The 22,248-nt window shown below is 50.0% G+C and overlaps 2 protein-coding genes and 1 pseudogene across 3 annotated transcripts in view; 2 read left to right on the top strand and 1 right to left on the bottom strand.

The window, feature by feature from the left end:
* Positions 1 to 388, bottom strand: part of LOC117088155 — a 7,372-nt gene extending 6,984 nt beyond the window's left edge. The window contains exon 1 of the mRNA XM_033219221.1: positions 5 to 388. Within this exon, the coding sequence (XP_033075112.1) occupies positions 5 to 351 (347 nt within the window). The 5' untranslated portion in view covers positions 352 to 388. The remainder of the gene's footprint in view (positions 1 to 4) is intronic.
* Positions 154 to 22,248, top strand: EMC8 (ER membrane protein complex subunit 8). 2 transcript variants are annotated; one of them, XM_033219219.1, is made up of 5 exons: positions 218 to 690; positions 11,568 to 11,644; positions 19,616 to 19,685; positions 20,422 to 20,516; positions 21,029 to 22,248. In XM_033219219.1, exons 1-5 carry the CDS (start codon positions 460 to 462, stop codon positions 21,186 to 21,188), a joined length of 633 nt encoding a protein of 210 aa, XP_033075110.1. In that variant the 5' UTR covers positions 218 to 459; the 3' UTR covers positions 21,189 to 22,248. The 2 variants fall into 2 exon arrangements, with proteins under 2 accessions (XP_033075111.1, XP_033075110.1); XM_033219220.1 differs by lacking the exon at positions 20,422 to 20,516 and having other exon boundaries at positions 154 to 690.
* Positions 19,007 to 19,140, top strand: LOC117088946 (annotated as a pseudogene).

The following is a 22,248-nucleotide window of genomic DNA, read 5'->3' as shown; positions in this document are numbered from 1 at the left end:
TCACCTGCCGCCACTGCCGCCGCGACCGCCCTCTACGCCAGGTGTCCCGCTACCGGAAGAGAGCAAGGCCGTGCCGCGGAGCACCACGGGATCGAGGAAGACTCCGCCTGCACCCGGCCGCGCGGAGGTCACCGTGGAGCGGAAAAGGGTAGCGCTGAGAACGTCGTAAAATGCCGGGCCGGGCTGCTTTCCGGCAGGCGTTGGAGAGGCCGCTTTCCGGCGGCGCCGGGCGAGAAACGCGAGTGGGGTCTGGGGCTGCGGCTTCCCAGAGGCGCGAGTCGCTTTTCCAGGAGCCGAGGCCCGAACGGGGCCGAGCCTGAGGGGCCCCCCACCAGCCCGCGGCCACGCCATCAATCGCCGCCGACTCGTCCCGCTTCTCGGCTGAGGCGCCGCGCGGCCGGGCAGCGGGTCCAGGCCTCAGCCGCGCGCCCAGGGGCCTCGGGGCCCTCCCGGGTCAGCATGCCCGGGGTGAAGCTGACCACCCAGGCCTACTGCAAGATGGTGCTGCACGGCGCCAAGTACCCGCACTGCGCCGTCAACGGGCTCCTGGTGGCCGAGAAGCAGAAGCCGCGTAAGGAGCACCTCCCCCTGGGCGGCCCGGGCGCCCACCACACCCTCTTCGTGGACTGCATCCCCCTCTTCCACGGCACCCTGGCCCTCGCCCCCATGCTGGAGGTGGCCCTCACCCTGGTAAGCGCGGAAAGGGCCCCTTCCCCGCCCTTGCAGGCAGGCTGGCCTCCCCTCAGTCAGCAGAGAGGCAGCTGGCTCAGCGGCCGCCCTCCAGCAGGCTCCTAGGACCCGCTCCCTAGGGTCACCGTGGCCAGGAATGGGGTGATCCACGATGGCGCTTGGGTCTTGGCGCTGAATAAATGGCGTCTCGTAGTAGCAGCGACTTTAACCGTCGTGGATGCTTTTAGAGGCGCTTTAAGGCGACGAGTTATACGTTAGTTTCCTGAAATCAGTAGCCTTTGTAGAAACAAGTCATCGTTAATTTGGTTTCGACAAGGATTCGACAAGAGTTTCCATTGAGGATTTCGAGTTGCAGGAAGTTTTCACGTTGTTGGGACATTAATCGCTAGCATTTGGTTCTTCGCACCTTCACAGAGCCGATTCCTTATCTGGCAGAGTGTAAATGCTGTGAGTCTTTGGCTGTCGGTACTCGGGCACCCTGGAGCTCGGACGCTTCTAGAAAGGTAGAGTTGCCAGATCAGAGCTGTGTCTTCCAGTGATGCATCTCAGGCCTCGCTCCCCTTGAATGTGCCTGAGCTTTGTGTAAGGAGAATTTGTTCCCGTTAGTGGTTAACAACTTATCTAGAATGCTTCCAAAGCTAGAGAATTTCTGTGGGGCCGGGCGCGGTGGCTCACGCCTGTAATCCCAACACTTTGGGAGGCCGAGGCAGGCGGATCACCTGAGGTCGGGAGTTTGAGACCATTCTGACCAACATGGTGAAACCCCGTCTCTACTAAAAATACAAAAATTAGCCGGGCGTGGTGGCGGGCACCTGTAATCCCAGCTACTCGGGAGGCTGAGGCAAGAGAATCGCTTGAACCCAGGAGGCAGAGGTTGCAGTGAGCCGAGATCGCCCCACTGCACTCCAGCCTGGGCAGCAGAGCAAGACTCCATCTCAAAGAAAAAAAAAAAAAAGAATTTCTGCGAAATTAAACAGCAGGAGCAGACGATCTATCCAACACGCTTTTATGTTTTTGTTTGCAATGACAGCTTTATTGAAGTACAGTGGGAAAAAGATGTAGCATGCAGGTAGACTAGTTGGTAATTGAATTTTAGACAGTAGCTTTTCAGTTACGGTGATGAATGAAGGGAAAAAGACCATCTATAAATTCTATCGAGTTGTTAAAACCTGAAGGAAGAGTAAACTGTAGCCTGAGACCTACATACCTGAACTGAGATGCTGTTTGTTTTTCATTTAAAAATACACTGTGATGCCAAAAAATGGTAGCTAATTCATGTAAGAAGTAGCTAAGCTTGAGAAGGTATAAGTAGAATTTCTTTATCTGTGTCCCCGCCACCAAGTAAAACGAAGCCATTTCATAATCTACCATTTCATAACTTACCTAATTATGACATCCAAGTCAGTTGTGGGCAAGCAAGAAGTATCTTTGGGCGAACAGTCCTGCCGTAAGGTTACTGGGCACATCCTTGAGTACCTGTTGAAGTTAAACTTCGTATCATTTCCAGGTAGGATTCAGATGATTATAATACTTAGGTGATATTTATAAAACCAAGTATTTTAGCTCTTGAAGAAATGTGCTGTCAGTACTGAAACACCACAGGGGGCTGTGTGTGTGTGTGTGTGTATGTTTTAATCCAGGTCTTTCCAACCATCTTTTTGTTTTTTTGAGATGGAGTTTCACTCTTGTCACCCAGCCTGGAGTGCAGTGGCATGATCTCGGCTCACTGCAACCTCCGCCTCCCGGGTTCAGGTGATTCTCCTGCCTCAGCCTCCCAGGTAGCTGGGAATACAGGCTCCCACCACCACACCCGGCTAATTTTTGTATTTTTAGTAGAGATGGTGTGTCACCATGTTGACCAGGCTGGTCTTGAACTCCTTACCCAAAGTGCTGGGATTCCAGGCATGAGCCACTGCGCCCAGCCTTTCTAACCATCTTAATTGTTCTGTTATCAAGAGAATTATTGGATCTGTGAAATGCATTGACTTGCAGGGAGCTAGATTCATCAGTATCATTTATGCAGGATTATTCACTTTTCTGATAAATGTTTTTGAGTGTCTGCTTTGCGCCAGGCCTGTGCTGAGGAGGGATATGGCTGTAGATGAAACACAGTACCTGCTTAGCACTTGAAGGTGCAGCAAGCCAACAGGCACAGTACCTGAACCTCACAGGCGGAACTTAGTAAAATAGCGGCAAGGGATTTGAGAGAAGTCCGCCAGCCTAGGCTTGGGCAGTCAGGGCAGTCAGGTTGCCCAGAGAAAGGGTCATGCAAGTAGTGGGCCAGCCCTTGACTCTCAGGAGATGGGGGATGGAGGGAGAGCATTCAAGGTACCAGCATGTGCAAAGAGCAGGAGAAAATAGTGGGCGGAAGAGGAGAGCGGCTAGGGGAGTTTGGAGAGAGCAATAGGATGGAGTGTAAAGGGGCAGTGGGCAGAGAGAGTTGAGTGGTGGACAGGTTCCTTTTAGTGACTTTGTAGATCATGCAGAGGCATTTGGGCACCATCCTGAGGACAGATGGAAGCCACTGGAGGAGAGTTGCATGATCAGATCTGTGCCTTCAAGTGATGGCCCCAGCCTTTAGCAGAGAGGATGCTGAAGACAGGAGTACACCCTACACCCAAGACTAGAGGCAGGGAAGTGGCAGAACTGAGTGCAGCGTGGGTACGGAGAAGGGGACAGAAGAAAGGGAAAGCGGGAGAATCCACAGGTCTTGGTGACTAATCGTGCATGGACCTAGGGGAAAAAGAAGTGAGGGTGACACCTAGGTTTCTAGCTTGTGCGCTGGGACGATAGTGATGGTGCGGTGGTGCCATTTGTTGAGGGAAGAGGCAGAGAAACAGGTCTGGGAGGGGGTGATTACTTCTGATTGGGTTAAGTTCGAGATGTTCAAATGAAGAAGTCCTAGGTTGAAAGGTGAAGAATGGGTCTGGGTTCAGAGACCAGAGATGTAGATTGAGAACCAGCAGTGTGCCAATGACTTCTGAAGCCATGAGAGCAGGTCATAGCGCTTGGGGACTGCGTAGGGAGAAGCTCTCCAACTGCATGTTTCCTCTGCTCTCACCGCCAGCAGTCAACACAGAAGAAGACTTCTGTGACCAGATGTGTAGGAGTTTCCCCACACACCAAGCAGCAGGCACCAGCTAGGTGTCCCCGCATTCTGTTCTGACACTACCTACCTGGAGATAGTGTCAGAGCCCACAGGTTGAGGGCTCAGCAGCAAGTCCAGGCTCTGGAACTTCTGACCCCCCAGCTTCAAGGTGGGATGTCCTTGGCCTCCTGTTTGGATTTGATTAATTTGCTGGAACAACTCACAGCGCTCAGGGAAACCCTTATGTTTTTCGGTTTATTATACAGGACGCTGCAAAGGATACAGATGAAGAGACACATAGGGCAAGGTATGGGGAAAGGGCAAGGAAGCTCCCCGCCCTCTTGGGTTTTTATGGGAGCTTCATGACATCAGCATTCCTTCCCCCCGGGTCTAGGGGGGGACCCTGTCCTGGAGGGTCTTAAGACCCACCGTCAGCAAGGTGGAGAGGGGAGCAATGGAGTGGAAGGAGGGCAGGAGAAGGTGGGGTCCTAGCACCCCTAAGGCTCACACACCTGGCATTCTAACAAGACTAACCACGGTGGTGAGGAGCCAGGAACAGGAAGGAAAACCAGTATCTGTCATCACACCCCAGGAACGTGGCGTGGGGAACACTCTGGCTTTTATGGGTTGAGTGGAGGAGGAGTCACAGAGCAAATAAGGACCAGCCCAGGGGTGGGAGAAGAAGGTGTGGCTGCTAGCCATGTAAAATCCTGCCAGAAACTTCTAGGAGCTTCTTGAAGACAAACTTGAACCTCACTTGGAATGTCAGATATCGCTTATTCTTCTCATTCTTAAGTAACCTTGATAGAGTTGAACACTTCTGTTCTGACTATGGGATATGAATGCAGTACTTGATAGAGTTAAACCCAGGAACTGTAAACAACTGCATTCAAGTCACCTGTACCTGAATTTTCCCCGGGGAGCAGGGCTGCCTCCCACACCACTTACCGGGGAGGGAAGATGCCCAGAGGGGACCTTGACTCCTGCTGCCTGAGCGTGAGAGGGCACCGCAGGGGCCCACTCTGACCTTGCTCCCTCACCTTGTTCCTAGTTAAACTCTGCACTGTGGACATCCAGCCTCCAGCACCTCCGCTCACCACATGAGTCCATCCAGCAAGTTAGGGCCACACTAGACTCCCTGCAGTAACTACTCTTCAGCAGTGAAAACAAGCAGTAAGTTTTGCTAAGCAGTAGTTATTTGTACTGACTCTTCCGAGATGGAGTCTCGCCCTGTCGCCCAGACTGGAGTGCAGCGGAATGATCTCGGCTCACTGCAACCCCCGCCTCCCAGATTAAAGCAATGCTCCTGCCTCAGCCTGCGGAGTCGCTGGGACTACCAGCGCACACTGCCACGCCCGGCTAATTCCTTTTTATTTTAGTAGAGACGGGGTTTCACCGTATCGCCCAGGCTGGTCTCAGTCTCCTGAGCTCAAGCAATCTGCTCGCCTCACCCTCCCAAAGTGCTAGGATTACACACGTGAGCCACCGTGCCCGGCCCTAACGAGAATTTTCTCATATTCACGAAAACTCATTCCCTCGGCAGTTGACAAATATGAAAAAGACAGCAATCCAGTGCCCATGAAATAACTTTCAGAGGAAAGTTACAGAGGAAAATTTGCAGCTGGAGTCCATCCACGAATTTTGTACTTCAGTTAAGCTATTTATATTATTCCCCTTTTGACTTAGTGACTTTCTAACCTGAAGGCAATGAAAACTCTCAGTGTTTAGAGCCGTAGTTTATGAGGTTATCAGCCATAGAAGATGCGGTTTTACCAAAGCATCTAAATCCATGCAGCTGTGTAAATGAGGTCTTATTCTCATGGCTCTGTTCTGTGCAGAGAGCTTCCTACTGGAATTGTTTTTGATAAGGGAGAAAGATCATAGACTGTCCATCAAAGGGCGACATTAGATTCCTTTGAAAGGCTTTTCGTTATTTTCCATTAAAAAAAAATCCTTGCATTTGTGCATGCTTTTTATTTTTTTAAGTACTTGCGCCTATTAACTTATTTATCCTTATAACCCTTTGACGTAGGTAGTGAAGGAATTATTTCTAATAGCAGAAACCCATAAAATGTTAGTAGGAAAATTAGCTTGAACCTGTTTCTCTAATCCCTTTTTGCCCTTTTCCCCTCGTTGATTTCTAGTGTGGTGGAGCAGCTTTCTGTTACATTCTGCTCAGATGACTTGCTTGCTCACTGGCCTTGTCACCATGATTTCAGGCTAGAATTCTTGCTGTGGCCTCCATGTGGGCCTGCCCTCTGCTCCTCTACACAGCAGCTGCCCTGGAGCTCTCTCATGCCCCTACTCCCTCCTGCCCTTTGTTCATCTCCAGAACATTCACGTGCCACCTTGGGAATGGGGAGAAGGCTGCTGTGCTTCCCCCTTTGAGTTCTTCCCCCTGAACTTCACCCTCCATCTCAGTCCCTTTGACTTCCCAAGCTCTTCTTTCATGGTTCCCGCTCCTTCTCATTCCACAGAAAAATCAGCAGCTGACTTGAGAAAGAGCTTTCCTTCTCAGTGAAAGTCACAATTCCTCTGCTTCTGAACTCCAAGGCCTACTTTTTGCTACAGATAGGAAGGCTCAGCCGGTTACCCTCAGCTTGTTGATAAATGGCAAGTTGCGGTCCCTTCCTCGCCTTCTTTACAGTTATTGTACAGTCCCTTGTACACAAGGGGCGTGGGGGGCCAGTGCAGATGTTTGCAAGGCTGCTACGAGAAGCTACTGCCTCTGTGTAGAGTCTAGTTGGGAATGAATGGGGTGGCCCCAGCCCTTTTCATGGTTCTCTTCCATGTCTGGAACAGAGGCAGCCAAAAAGGGCATTGAGCCGAAAAGGGGTGGTAAGTAGACTCCTGCTGAGGTGAAAATGTCCTGTCTCCCCAAAAGTAAAAAATTGCATGAGTAAGTGCAGGATGTGGAAGGTGTCTGTATTCAGAGTCAGTTTGACTACATTGGCAACAGTCTCTGCAGAGTTTTCTCCTGAACTTTTTTCATCTTGATTTTTCACAAGATGCGCATCAGGGTATGGGGTATCATACAGCGAAGCAGGGACATGGAAATGGATTCGTTGGGAACAGAGGTTGGGTGGCTTCTCAGCCCTGCCTTGTCTTGCCTCGCTTTGGAGGAAGCTAGTTGCCTGGACTGTAGCTGCCACTTAGATCCACCGCAGCTTTTCATGCAGGAGCCATTTGGGCTGAGGGCAGGGTCTTGCAGCCACTGGAGACCTGGCTGCCGCACCCACACCCACACCCACACCACCAGCACGCCCCATCCTCTTCCCCTAGCCCACTCAACTCCAGGGCGCTCTCACCTGATGCCTAGTTCCAGATTCTGGCCTGTCAGAGGAAACTGCCCTTATTAGAAGTCGTCCGCCCTGCCACTGTGAGTGCTGAGGCGTGGTCGAGCCTCCGTTCCTCCCTTTGAGTTCTCTGTTCCTCAGTTGGTGAACAGGCTATGTGTGCCCCTCATAGCCATCCATGCAGCTAGCTTGGTTGTTCTTGTGTGTGTCATTCAGAAGTTCTGAATTCTTTGTTTTTTTTTTTTTTTTGAGATGGAGTCTCGCTCTGTCGCCCAGGCTAGAGTGCAGTGGCCAGATCTCAGCTCACTGCAAGCTCCACCTCCCGGGTTCACGCCATTCTCCTGCCTCAGCCTCCCGAGTAGCTGGGACTACAGGCGCCCGCCACCTTGCCCGGCTAGCTTTTTGTATTTTTTAGTAGAAACGGGGTTTCACCGTGTTAGCCGGGTGGTCTCGATCTCCTGACCTCGTGATCCGCCCGTCTCGGCCTCCCAAAGTGCTGGGATTACAGGCTTGAGCCACCGCGCCTGGCCAAAAGTTCTAAATTCTAAAGCCAGGCCAGAGCTTTTGTGACCTGATTCACTTTAAGGGCAACCTCTTCAAAGCAGTCTACTGGAAGTTCCAGGTCATGACATTTTTCTGCTGGAATTTGGTTGGGCCCTTGGAGTTTTCTTACAGGAATTCGTCCCTCAGCAGGCAAAATGTGAGTTGAGATATACATGGTGTTTGTCATAGGAATCATCTTTTGTACCAGGTGCTTTCTGTGCTCTGAGAGCGGGTACAAGGTGATACTATATGTGTTTACTGGGCTACGAGTCCTGACCAGGTGGCTTCAGCCCTGGAAAGAAATGGAGGAGCCAACTGAGACTGCTGCTGGGGGTCTTCGGGAAGTTGCCTATAGCTGAATAAAAAATATATCCTATGCTTTTCCTAGAAAATGTTGTATGGTGTAGTCAGCTGAGTAATAACCCCCAAATGTGTCCACGTCCTAATCCCTAGGCCTTAACGTAGCAAAAGGGATTTTGTAGATGTGATTAAGTTAAGGACTTGAGGTTGGAGAGATTATCCTGGATTACCTGGGTGTACCTCATGTAATCACAAAGGTCCTTTGTCAGAGGGAGGCAGGAAGGTCAGAGAGAAAGGAAGAGATGGATGATGGAAGCAGAGGTCAGAGTGAGGTGGCCATGAGCCAAGGAATGCAGGCAGCCTCTAGGTGCTAGAAAAGGCAAGGAAAAGGATTCTCCCCTAGAGCATCCTGAAGAAGCACAGCTCTGCTGACCCATTATAGACTTCTGACCAGTAAGATAAAAAATTCTGGCTGGCATCATCCTCAGCTCAGGTGACTTGCTTGCTCATTGGCCTCGTCACCATGATTTCAGGCTAGAATGTTGTCATAAGTGGGAGTTGAACAATGAGAACACACAGACACAGGGAGGGGAACAACACACATCAGTGCCTGTCAAAGCAGGAGAGTGAGGGGAGGGAGAGCATCAGAACAAATAGCTAATGCATGCGGGGCTTAAAACCTAGGTGACAGATTGGTAGGTGCAGCAAACCACCGTGGCACATGGATTCCTATGTAACAAACCTGTATATTCTGCACTTGTATCCCACAACTTAAATAAAAATTAAAAAATAAGACATACACTTTAATCAAGTACAGTTTGTTTCAGAAATGGAAGAAATTAGGGAATTCGAAGTTAGAAAATCTGAAAATATATACATTAAAAATTCTAAGAAAAACAATCATACAATAATCTCTATGGATGGTGAAAAAGCCTTCAATAAAATGTATTGGTTTCCTAAAAAAAAAAAAAAAAAGGGCATGGTGGCTTGCACCTGTAATCTCAGCACTTTGGGAGGCCAAGGCAGGAGGATTGCTTGAACCCCGGAGTCCAAGATCAACCTGGGCAACATGATGAAACCTTGTCTCTACAAAAAATTTAAAAATTAGCGGCTGGGCGTGGTGGTCAAGCCTGTAATCCCAGCACTTTGGGAGGCCGAGACGGGCGGATCACGAGGTCAGGAGATCGAGAGCATCCTGGCTAACCGGGTGAAACCCCGTCTCTACTAAAAAAAAAATACAAAAAACTAGCCGGGCGAGGTGGCGGGCGCCTGTAGTCCCAGGTACTCGGGAGGCTGAGGCAGGAGAATGGCGTAAACCCGGGAGGTGGAGCTTGCAATGAACTGAGATCCGGCCAGTGCACTCCAGCCTGGGCAACAGAGCAAGACTCCGTCTCAGAAAAAAAATTAGCTGGATGGGGTGGCGCACACCTGTAGTCCCAGCTAATCCGGAGGCTGAGGTGGGAGGATCACTTGAACCCAGGAGTTCAAGGCTGCAGTGAACTGTGATCTCACCACTGTACTCCAGCCTGGACAGCCGGAATGAGACTGTCTCAAAAAAAAAAGAAAAAAAGTATTGTTTTAAGCCACTAAATGTGTGTAACTTGTCACAAGGGCAATCGGAAACTAAGACAGTGGCCAACTGACTATGAAAATAAGGGCAGGCTATACTGGAGAGCTGGGATAGGGACACCGGGGGTGCGGGGCAGAGACGTGGGTCACCTCAGGGGAGAACACACTCAGGAGGCCAGCCCGCGATGGCACATGAAGGCTGGGAGCATGGTGCTCAAGGATCAGCTCATCAAGGAACTTGACCCAATTTAGAGCAAGGCCCTGTGATCGTGCATAGAGATGTTCTAAGCAGCAATCGAAAGCTTCCGGAATCTATTCCATTAAGAGGTGATAGACACAAAATATGAGTTGTGTTGGAGTTGTTTTCAGCAAAGTCACAGTGATAGCACCATTATAGATATTTTAGGGACATAATCCTGATCTTTTGGGTGGATGCCCAGAATGTCTAGTTGGTTCACCGAGCCCTGATTTTGACCCAATATGATAATTCGTGAACTCTTAGGAGGCCAGAAATATCCTAATCCTGTGCCAGCCAGGGACCCTTGGACTGTAACTGTCTTGTCTGCTTTTGGTCATGAAGGAGGCTCAGAGGCCCAAACCAGAATTCAGGAAAAAGAGCAATAGGATTGTGTTTAAAAAACACACACATGCATTTTTAACCAGTTTATTCCCTACAAAAAAAATCAAGTACCAATTTTGTTTCCTCTTGTGCAGACTGAGAATAGACTTTATTACAGTGTATTCAAATTCCATTATGCCAAAACAGGATGACCTTTTGTTGTTTTGAATAATGGCCTTAGACCTGCAGGAAGCTGCATCTGATGAGAAACATGGTACCATAAAAGAAACCCAAAAACTCTGAGGGCCTGCCACCATGCTCCCATTTCAAAGCACACCATAGAGAACTAAGGACATATGCATGTGCCCCTTCCTAACTTGGGACCTCTTTACCCCTCCACCCCAGCTGCGGGGTATTTCACAATGTGATGCTTAGAATGCTGAGATCGAGTATGAAAAGACACTTTTTTTGGAGACAGTTTCGCTCTTGTTGCCCAGGCTGGAGTGCAGAGGCATGATCTTGGCTCACTGCAACCTCCCACTCTGGGGTTCGAGTGATTCTCCTGCCTCAGCCTCCCAAGTAGCTGGGATTACAAGCGCCCACCACCATGCCCAGCTAATTTTTTAATTTTTAGTAGAGATGGGGTTTCTCCATATTGTCTCGAACTCTTGACCTCAGGTGATCCGCCCACCTCAGCCTCCCAAGGTGTTGGTGTTACAGGCGTGAGCCACTGCACCTGGCCTAAACGACTTGTTTTGAAAGAGACTGAGATTCCCCTTCTGGCTCTGTTCCTACCTGGTTGTGCAAACTTAGAACCTCTCTAAGCTTTGTTTCCTTAACTATGAAGGATAATGATTTAAATCATTTTAAGGATTTCTAAAGCCCCGTTCTTTTTTTTTTTTTTTTTTTTTTTTTTTTTTTTTTTTTTTGAGGCGGAGTCTCGCTCTGTCGCCCAGACTGGAGTGCAGTGGCCGGATCTCAGCTCACTGTAAGCTCCGCCTCCGGGTTTACGCCATTCTCCTGCCTCAGCCTCCCGAGTAGCTGGGACTACAGGCGCCCGCCACCTCGCCCGGCTAGTTTTTGTATTTTTAGTAGAGACGGGGTTTCACCCTGTTAGCCAGGATGGTCTCGATCTCCTGACCTCGTGATCCACCCGTCTCGGCCTCCCAAAGTGCTGGGATTACAGGCTTGAGCCACCGCGCCCGGCCCTAAGCCCCGGTTCTTTATAAGAGAAGGTGGATAAAGATTATTCTCCTTCCGACTCTCTGCAGCGCTGTACCAAACCTGTGGACAGAGGGTCCTCTCGCTGGGACTGAGGCAAGCGGTCATTCCTTATGGTCAAAGTCCTGCCCTTCCTGACCATGTTTTCCTGAGTCCTAGCCTTTCTTGTGGGGAGCAGGGTATGAGGATTAAGATCCTGTCATGTCTTATCCCAGCATGTGGGAGTGAGATCTGTGGTTTTTGCGACTTGATATTTAAGGGAGAATCATTCATCTTTTCCCAATTTTTGTTCCTCTTTCAGATTGATTCATGGTGCAAAGATCATAGCTACGTGATTGCGGGTTATTATCAAGCTAATGAGCGAGTGAAGGATGCCAGGTATGTGGGTGCGGAACCGTCCGTAGGTGAGGAAGTGAGCACGTGACGGGCAGAGCCTGTCTCTTGTGTGCTTTTCAACCAGATAGGAAACCTGTGAGACCCACGCCCCTTCCCTCTGTGCTTATTTATAGTATTTGAGGCGAAGTATAGTGTGGATAATTCCAAACAACAGAAATTCCAAACATTTCTATTAACTTTGGGATTCTGTTCTGTGTCTTCTTTATTTTGCATGAAGGGAATTCATACAATGAAAGCGACAGTCAGGGTTCCGGTTTCTGTCCCTGCTCAGCTCTGCCTTGCTTCCTCTTCCCAGACTAGGGGTGGTATTGGGCAGAGCACTGGGAAGGAATGCTGCTCTATTTGCCAACAAATAGACCAGCCTGTAGGTTTGGGGTCAGTACTCTGATGAAAATGTGGTATTTGCTGCCCCATTTATACTGGTTCCTTCTTCCTTTTATCCGGGTCCTTCCCCCACTGGGGCTCTCACTAATAACAAAGCTGAGAATTGTTCTGTACGTCTGCGTTATCTTGGTCCCAACAGAAAAACAGATGACATGCTCGGGTTGGGATCATCTGAGAAGGGCTTAATAAGCAGGCTGTTCACAAGTCATGGGCCGTAGATAAGAGAACGCACAGGGGGTTGTGCAGTAACCAAGACTGACGACAACAGTCCAGAGGGTGGGGAGGAAGATGCTGGGTAAAGAAGTCCACCTTGAGAAGAGCAGTGCCCTTGGACAGGTGGTCACAGCCAGCCTGACATGGCCTCCCATCTGGGGAGGGGTGGCCCAGAGCAGTCAGTACCTGATGTCCCTCTTTCATTTTCCTTTGGCTAAACCCAGCCAGAAGCCAGACGGGCAGCTGGAAGGTCCACGCCGTATATAACAGGGCCACGCGTCTTGCTGCCCTGGCGTGGCTTCCTCATGTTGTCAGATAGAGCCGACCCTCCAGTGTCCAAGGAGATGGGGGTGCCGTGAGAGGCCCTGCCATTGGGTCCGCTTGCTCAGCACAGATGAGAAGTGAGCTCGAGCACTTTGGAAATAATACTGTAAGCTGGTGACCACATGGCTGTCACTGATGAGGCACCAGTGTTTCTGATGAGAAACATGGTATCATAAAAGAAACCCAAATTTAGAAACATAATTATCTTACCCTTTTGGAGGGCTGGGTCCACGCACTGGATCCTGAGGGAGGCAGATGTCCTAGGAGATGCGGCGCTCAAACTCAGTCCACTGAAGCGTCTGCTGGGGCGGTTGGGAGCGCGTAGAAGCCTCATGCACGCTGGCTCTTCTGCTGCTTCCTCTGAGCCCACAAGCAGCACTGGCCTGTCCGGCTTCAGCGCATCTCTTCTGACTCTCACTGGGGTGTCGTCTCTTTGATACTGCCTGCCTCCCTTTGTTGATGACTCCGTGTCTCCCGTCCTTCACTGAGCGAGAGCCTACCCACAGGGCCACATCCATCTTAGTCTTTGTTACATGAAAGACTAGGCGTGGCTGAGGAAACGCAGCCCTCTAGCCCTTGCCCTCCCGTGGCTGAGTTGAACATGAAGGACAGTGCAAACGCAGGCTGCAGTGCAGGACAGCGGCCCCTGCAGGGGGCTTGGCGGCAGGGGCCGGGAGACTTAGACCTGGTAGAATGATCCCAGAAGCCACAGGGCATGGTGTCCTGTAAACCAGGCCCTCAAGAGTGGGCAGGGCCTTGTCAAGTGCATATGTGGAGACCAGGAGGTCAGCATTCCTGGTTGAGGGATAGAATACACAGGTGAAGACGTGGCAGTGGCTGGGGCTGTGCCCACATGGAGGGAGATGCTAGGAAGTGAGGCTGCACAGGTAGGTTGGGCCACACCTAAGGGCTCCTCCGTGCTCAGAAGCATTTTGAACTTCACCTTGCAAGCAGTGGGGAGCGCCCTTGGCAGGAAAGTGTTCCTGGACCAAGCAGTGTCTCCCGCGGCTGTCCCTGCAGAAGGGAGAGGAGACTGGGCAAGTGGGAATGGCATCAGGTTGTCAAATGAGTGCAGGGGCCTCCCTTTCCTTCACCCCCTACGCGCAAATCCATGTCTGATGTGGTCACCCCACATGGACCCGTGCAGGCTGTCCTGTCCTCCTCTCTGCACACACCTCATCTGGCTCACAGCCCTCATGTTCTTACCTCTGTGCTGACCTCATTACAGCCCAGCCTGGAATTATCCTACTCAGACACAGTTTTCCTGCTCTCCATATCTTCCTTCTAGAATGTCCTCCCTATCCTCACCTAGTCCATGTCCTTCTGCATCCTCCAGGAGGTTTTGCAGTCCTTCATTAATAGACTTTTAAATGCATCCCTAGCAGCCATTTGTCAGATGTGTAGAGAGGATAAACCTTAGGTAGGGGTCTGCCACCCTGGAATAGGGAATCCACCCCCCGGTGTGCCCAGTTGTTTGAGGAGTAAACCTCAGGTAGTTAATGCTGTCCTATCCTTGGGCTCTGTTAGGGTCATTTTATTTCATCCTCACAGCAATGCACACGTGAAGAAACTCCAGCCAGAAAAGGTGGCTTCTCAGAGGCCACACGGCTTGGGAGCTTAGGAGCTAGGATCTTGCCAACTTCTGACTTACGTATGGTTTTGCTTCTGCCTGGAAAACCTTCGCCTCTCTTCAGCCAGACCTAGCTGGACATTTGCTCTTATTCTAGAAATATGCCTGATTCACAGTGTCTTGCAGCATGAATTGGAGCCAAGTAGACCCGGATTCAAATTCTAGGTGACTTACTGATTAACTTCCTTGGGGCTCCGTGGCCCTATTTGTAAAATGGAGCTGAGTTCATGCCTCAGAGAGTAGTCGTGAGGACAGAATGAAATAGCGTAGCGTGTTTGGCCTTGTGCTTGGTTTACAGTAGTGGCTGGTGCTATTACTAGTGCTGCAGTGACTTTTTCTATTATTTTTCTAATGTAGTGTTTATAACTTTTATGAATTTCGTAAACCTTAGGTCATTCTGTCAAGTTTTATTATATGATTCGTTGTTGACCAGTGTTTTGCTTCACAGTTAGCATTTGATATGGGCAGGTTTCGGTGCCCGGCAGAGAGCCCTGGCCTGAGGCAGACACTCAGGAAGAAGCTTTTAGATACACAGTGTAAGATGGCACCTACACGCTGGCCCGACATGGTGCTGTTGGGAGCGTGAGCAGAGTGGTCTGTCTTCAGGGTGCCTGCAGTTTCACTTGGCAGCTATTTCTTTCTAGGAACAAGGAGTTCCTGACAGCAGGAACCACAGCGGGGCAGTCTTCATTCAGGATGAAGTGGATCAGTATTGGAGATTCAGTGCCTAAGACAGAGAAATGCAAAGTTGGCAGCTCTTTCAAATACGTTGACAGTTCATTAACTACACATTTTTTGGGGGGGTGGGTGGGGAGCAGACAGCCTCACTCTGTCACCCAGGCTGGAGCGCAGTGGCATGATCTTACCTCACTGCAACCTCCGCCTCCGAGGTTCAAACTATTCTCCTGTCTCAGCCTCCCAAGTAGCTGGAATTACAGGCACCCGCCACCATGCCTGCCTAGTTTTTGTATTTTTGATAGAGACGGGGTTTCACCATGTTGGCTAGGCTGGTCTCGAACTCCTGACCTCAAGTGAGCCACCCGCCTCGGCCTCCCAAAGTGCTGGGATTACAGCCACCACACCTGGCCAACTACAATTTTTATTTTACTTTATTTTATTTTATTATTTTTTTTTTTTTGAGGTGGAGTCTTGTTCTGTCACCCAGGCTGGAGTGCAGTGATGCGATCTCAGTTCATTGCAAGATCCATCCCCTGGTTCACACCATTCTCCTGCCTCAGCCTCTGAAGTAGCCGGGACTACAGGCACCCACCACCACGCTTGGCTAATTTTTTTTGTATTTTTTAGTGGAGACGGGGTTTCACTGTGTTATCCAGGATGATCTCCATCTCCTGACCTCGTGATCCGCCCGCCTCGGCCTCCCAAAGTGCTAGGATTACAAGCATGAGCCACCGCGCCCAGCCACAAATTTTTAAACTTCTTTTAAAATAATAAATTTTAGGCCAGTCATGGTGGATCACACCTGTAATCCCAGCACTTTCAGAGGCCAAGGCGGGAGGATCACTTGAGCCAGGAGTTCAAGACCAGTCTGGGCAACATAGCAAGACCTCATCTCTACAAAAAAATACAAAAATTAGCTGGACATGGTGGCCTACGCCTGTGGTCCCAGCTACAAGGGAGGGTAGGGTGGGAAGATCACTTGAGCCTGGGCAGTTGAGGCTGCAGTGAGCCATGATCTCGCCACTGTACTCCAGCCTGGGCAATGGAACAAGACCCTATGTAAAAATCGGTGAACAGAAAGATACATGCTTAGAATTCTTGAGCATCTAAAATGGTAGTTTTTCTTTTTAATGAGGTTTCTTTATCCTCTTGCCAATAAAAATCACTGACCAGCATGATCAGTGTTAAGTACAAGGGTAAGAGCTTTGCAAGCTCTTCATGGCAAGCGGCCCTGCCTTTTGCTTTCCAAGTTCCTCAGCAAATGCAGGAGCAGGCAGAGGTGGGTGCACAGGCAGGCTTCCTGAGGGCTCTGTACTCGCTTCTCACCATTTGCCATCAGTGCTGTAGGGACCTGGCGCCCACTGAGTCCTGGTCGGTGCAGTGAAGCACTGCCTTCCCTCTGCGCTAAGAGCAACTATCACACTGCTTTTGTCAATACGATTGACTTCTACCTGGAAAATCTCACCTTCCCTCTTAAGTCATATTTTTCTTAACACAGTCACATTTTTAAGTCATATTTTTCTTAACACTGCAGCCTTATAATCAGTACATTACTTTGTCAATTTTGCAAATGAAAATAGAATAATCATATAAAATAATTTGTTTTTTTAAACATTAATTTTTTAGCCTAATCACAAGGAAAGGATTGTAATTGTATATTGTGTGCTTTGTTAAATAACTCACAATAATCCATGTATTTTTATGGCTATTAAAAGAAAGATGGGGCCGGGCGCGGTGGCTCACGCCTGTAATCCCAGCACTTTGGGAGGCCGAGGTGGGTGGATCACGAGGTCAGGAGATCACGACCATCCTAGCTAACACAGTGAAACCCCGTCTCTACTAAAAATACAAAAAATTAGCTGGGCGTGGTGGTGAGCGCCTGTAGTCCCAACTCCTTGGGAGGCTGAGACAGGAGAATGGCATGAACCCGGAAGGCAGAGCTTGCAGTGAGCTGAGATCGCGCCACTGCACTCCAGCCTGGGCAACAGAGCTAGACTCCGCCTCAAAAAAAGAAAGAAAGAAAGATGGATGGGTTGGTACCTGCCACAAAAAGCTGAAACTCTTGATTGTGCAGGGCAGATAGGATGCACAGAAGGAAAGCAGCACGTGCCATGGACTCTGTGTTAGAGCCTCTTAGAAATAAATCCTCAGAATTCAAACAGGGCAGGGGGCCTTGTCCAGGGCAGTTTAGCAGGGCTTTGTGGCGAGGGTGGCATGTCTTCTGGGCACTGGAAAAGGGGAAACAATTCAGTAAGGAGGGCTTGGTGTGGAGGGCCAGACCGGGGACAGTGTGAGTGAACAAGACGAGCATGTGAGGGAGATGACATGTAGGCAGATTTCCTGACATGGAAGACACAGCATTGCCCTGTGGCTGAGCATGGTAGCTCAGTTCACCATGACGAAGGCCTGCCTCTGCCAGCCTGAGAATGACAGCCTTCATCTTGCAGGCAGTGGTGAGCAGTAGTCTGTGGGGCCGTGAGCACCAGGGGATGCAATGGGAGTTCTGTTTTAGGAAAATTTAGTTCAGGAGAATTTTCAGGTTACATCGGATAAGAAGAGCCTAAGCTGAGCTTTGTAGCTCGTGCCTGTGGTCCCAGCTGCTTGTGAGGCTGAGCAGGGAGGATTGATTGACACCAGGAGTTGATGGCCATGATCGTACCTGTGAATAGCCTCCATGCTCCAGCCTGGGCAACGAAGCGAGACTCTGTCTCTCTCTCTCTTTTTTTTTTTTTTTTTTGACACGCACAGGTTGGAGTGCAGTGGCATGACCTTGGCTCGCTGCAACCCCCACCTCCTAGGTTCAAGCGATACTCCTGCCTCAGCCTACCAAGTAGCTGAGACTACAGACATGCACCACCACACCCAGCTAATTTTTGTATTTTTAGTAGAGACAGGGTTTCACCATGTTGGCCAGGCTGGTCTCAAACTCCTGACCTCAGGTGATCCACCTGCCTCAGCCTCCCAAAGTGCTGGGATTACAGGCGTGAGCCACTGCACCCATCCGACGCTATCTCTTTAAAAAAGAGAGCAAGCGAGCCTAGAAATTATGAGACCAGTTAGGACGCAGTTTTAGAAGCCCCTGCCTAAGGTGAGAGCCTGAAGGAAATAAATGGCAGGGAGAATACAGGAAGGGACCTGTGGCCTGCAGGGTGGGGAAGAGCAAAGGGAAAGGTGGCCTCAGGTTGGAGAGGCTGGAAATGGGCTGGCCTGCCTGAGTGTGGTGGATTCCCACAGAGAGGCTTTTGAGGGGATAGCAGTCTTGTGGCCATCAGGCAGTGGTCAGGAGACTTCCAGGTGTTGCTCTGCAAGGGAATGGGGTAGATGGCAGATTGCACAGAGTTGTGGTGAGGACATGGCGCAAGACTAGCGGCTTGTTAAAGAAGTTGAAGAAACAGGCGTGGAAGGGAGGAGGGAGGCTGGACAGCAGCTAGAGAGAACCAGTTCAATGCTTTTGTTTTTCCCTGCAAATAAAGACAACACAGATTTGAAGACAGAACTGGGGCTCGGACACAGAAAGAATATAAATAAGGCCCCCGAGGAGAAGGCCCCTTCCCGACATAGGCTAGAAGAGTAACTTTGTGTTTGGAGACATGGAGCAGGAATGGTGTAGGAGCTGCTCTGTAATTAGTTCTATTAACTTAAGGTAGAAAGGGAGCATTTATCAGGGTTGGATGGCGGCAGGGCCAAAGCCAGCAGTGGAGGCTCATGAGCATGGAGAAGATGTGGAAAGGCTGAGGAATTCCTCAAAGGGTGATGGACCGCCAGCTGCCCTGAGGTTGCTCTTACTTGTTGCAGTGGACTGGTTGCTTTGCTAGCGTGCAGATGGAGAATTTGAGAAGGCCAGCCTGGGAGACTTGGAGTTTGACCCAGGGGCTGGCAGGTGCCCCGCAGTAGAGTTTATCTGCCTGCTTCAGGCAACTCTCCACTAGGTTCTTGGGAGCCTTCCGTTAGGAGATGCCTCTCAGGGTCCCATCACCAGGGCTTTCTGGTTGGAGTGAGGCAAGGAGCTGCTTTGCATGATGCACCCTGTTACCCAATAGCGTTCCCCGTCCTTGCTGGCCACACCCATCACCGTGGGGCTGTCATCACCAAGAGCCACTTTAAATGGGCAGAACATAGTTACCTGGCAGGGGAAGCACCAAGATCGCAAAGGTGGTTTTCCCAGGGCAAGGTTCGTCCATTGCACTCCAGATGTGCTGACCCCTGCGATTTCTTCATCTGTGGGGAACTGCCCTCAGACTCTCCCCAGCAATATAAATAAATAAGTAGGCTGGGCACAGTGGCCCATGCCTGTAAGGACTTTGGGAGGCCAAGGCAGTAAGATTGCTTGAGGCCAGGAGTTCAAGACCAGCCTGGGCAACATAGCAAGATGTCGTCTCTACCAAAAAAAAAAAAAAAAAACCCACTAAAAAGTAACTGGGTGTGGTGACCTGTGCCTATAGTCCCAGCTACTCAGGAGGCAGAGGTGGAATTGCTTGAGTCCAGGAATTTGAGGTTACATTGAGCTATGATTACATCACTGCACTCCAGCTTGAGCAACAGAGCAAGACCCTGTCTCTACCAAAAAATTAAATAAGTAAACCGGTGAAGCTAGCACGTGCAGCCTGTTGACTCCGCCAGTCTTTCTGTCATTGCTTGTTAAGTCTTGGTGTTGACTATGCCTTTTGTAAACAGTGTTGGATGGCATTGATTGGAATGTGGTAGCCTGACTATTTCTTTGACAGTCCAAACCAGGTTGCAGAGAAGGTGGCCTCCAGAATCGCCGAGGGCTTCAGCGACACCGCACTCATCATGGTAAGTCGCTTCTAGACAGCATGCGGGAGGCCCTTGCACCTCCCCTCACCAACATGGAGCTTGCTCTGCGGGGGTTTCCTTTCCGCTAACCCCTTCACTCATTTATCTGCTTGAGACCATTGCCGCCTCTTGCAGTTTTCTCCAAGCTGCAGACCAGTCGAATCCCAAACCGTGGCTTATGTGCTCCCGCATCACTACACAAGTAGGAGTGGGGTCCCCTGCCAGCAGCAGCACCTGGGAACTTGTTAGAGATGCGAATTCCCAGGTACCCACCCCAGATCCCACTGAATCAGAAATGGGGGGTGGGGCCCAGCGGTCCATGTTAACACACCTTCTAGGTGATTCTGATCTGAACATGCCAAGTGCGAGAAGCACAGAATTAGAACAGCCAGCACAGCCTCTAGGGGTGCAGGGAAGGAAGGCACTTGTATTTGAGCAGATGACATCGAGGGCCTTGCTGAACAGCCTTGATTCAGACAGAATCCTAGGATGAGGGAAGAAGTTGTTTGGAAGCTTCGCTTTTGTGAAAAAGCAATGAAGGACTTGACATTTTCCTGCATAACACAACAGTTTTCCTCAGGCCAGACGCTCGCGCCACTCTGTATACCGGCTCTGTGGGAAGAGTCTCTGCCCCAGCCAGCATGGGCACTGCTGCAGGGAGAGCCCCGAGGAGGTGCCTGCCGCTGCTGTTTGGCTAGCATTCTGTTCACTCTCGTGTCCTTTGCCTTGTGCTCAGGTAGACAACACCAAGTTTACGATGGACTGCGTAGCGCCTACGATCCACGTGTACGAGCACCATGAGAACAGATGGCGGTGCAGAGACCCACACCAGTGAGTGCGCCCCATGCCGCCGTGCAGACGGGGCTTCATCAGCACCTGGCCACGCGAGAGCCGCTCTCGCCCAGCCTGTGTTTTCAGTTAGCGTTTTCTCCAGAGGCATGGTACCAAGCATATTCCCCAGCTGCTGTAGGCCCCAGTGCTCCAGCGCTTCCAGGCGGTGGAGGGAACCTCAGTGGTGTTCATAGGTCTTCCCACCCCAGGCCCTAGGGCACAGACACTCTTCTTCCCAGGCCTTTGCTTTGATGTATCTGTGGCCACTCAGAAAGCTTCAGTCATCTGCCTCCAACTTGCTCAAAATTCCATGTGAAGGGAGTCCCTTCCACATATTAACCATGTTTTCTATGCTGTGTACGTCTTCATGCGTTTGAAATGCCCATGTTTCTCAGTACTCTGCGCCATCTCTCCTCATACCACTGTGCATATGGCTGGCCTTCTCTCTTGATGCTGTTACAAGCCACCCATTTTCACTGTTAGATACTGACTTCTTCATGTTTGACCCGTAGTGACTACTGTGAAGACTGGCCGGAGGCACAGAGAATCTCAGCCTCGCTCCTGGACAGCCGGTCCTACGAGACGCTTGTGGATTTCGATAACCACCTGGATGACATTCGGAATGACTGGACAAACCCAGAGATCAATAAAGCTGTCCTGCACCTGTGCTAGGCAGGCGCCGCTGTGACTGGGCTCCAGGCCTTTCCACTATGTTGAAGAAGAAAACCTATTTTTAAATGTAAATAAAATATCTTGTAGCCTGTGTGGAAAGCTGACCGTTTTAAGAAGTGGCATGTGCCTTGAAAGGGGGCAGAATGTTCAGTCGGTCGTGTTTTTAACACAGAGTCTCTAGAAGAGGTGCAGACATCCCGTCTGACTGTCCCTGTGGACTCTCTCAGTTGTATGTTGCTATAATCCTCCAAATCAAAGCTCTTTCTGCTTGTGCAAGATTGTTCCTATTAAACAGTTTTAACTAACCTTTTATAATCTGGAGAGAATACTTTTTAAGGCTTTTGAACTATCTTTTTTTAAAAAAAAAAAAAAGCCCACATCTTATACTCCAATGAATGTGTTTGTGAGTTTTTATCCTGTTTGAATTTTGATGTCGTCCAGGCGTCCTGGGATCAGGGTAGACACGTGGAGTGCCGGTGCTGAGCTGTTTGAGAAGCTCTGTGTGGGTGTTTCTGTCGTCAGGCTGGGCTGTGAACAGCACTGTTCCACGTGGTGTCGCCTCACAGAGCCGCTGCAGCTCTGCACAGTGGGAGTGACACCACTGATGCCACAGAAGCCTTTATCCTTAGGGGCAAAAGCAAACATTGCTGGTGGTAACAGGAACTCAGGGTGGTAGTCTTCAGCCAGGGCCAGGAAAGGGAAATGATCATTTCTTTTGTATTAGGAAAACAAGACTTAGACTTCCCGAGTTGTACAGAGTGACGTCTGTACTTTTTATACTTACAACATTTGGTCAAGTTTTCTAACCAAACCTTAGGAAATTGAGAGGGAAACTTTATGGTACCTTTACCTTTTTTCCTTTTTATATGAATTATTTTGTACAAAGTTCAGAGAGCGGTACCTTTCCTACTGTCTTTTCTTCGACTCCATGGAGGAATTTGTAACAATCAGTGTGACCTACTGAAAAGGTTTGTGATACAGCAGTCACTATTTTCTCTTAACACATAGGAAAAAAGTTCAGACATCGCTACAATAAATGTGCTCTATTGGATCCACCAAA

The sequence above is a fragment of the Trachypithecus francoisi genome, unplaced genomic scaffold, assembly GCF_009764315.1.
Source record: "Trachypithecus francoisi isolate TF-2019V2 unplaced genomic scaffold, Tfra_2.0 Lachesis_group10, whole genome shotgun sequence".
NCBI classification, from domain to species: domain Eukaryota; kingdom Metazoa; phylum Chordata; class Mammalia; order Primates; family Cercopithecidae; genus Trachypithecus; species Trachypithecus francoisi.
Note: the sequence above shows the minus strand (reverse complement) of the source record. Positions and strands in the feature narration are given on the sequence as shown.

What these genes read in the sequence shown, in the direction of transcription:
- EMC8 (XM_033219219.1), top strand. Translation starts at nt 460, where the DNA reads ATGCCCGGGGTGAAGCTGACCACCCAGGCCTACTGCAAGATGGTGCTG. An exon ending in TGGAGGTGGCCCTCACCCTG is followed by an intron (nt 691 to 11,567) that starts GTAAGCGCGGAA and finishes TTCCTCTTTCAG; the next exon opens with ATTGATTCATGGTGCAAAGA. An exon ending in CGGTGCAGAGACCCACACCA is followed by an intron (nt 20,517 to 21,028) that starts GTGAGTGCGCCC and finishes TTTGACCCGTAG; the next exon opens with TGACTACTGTGAAGACTGGC.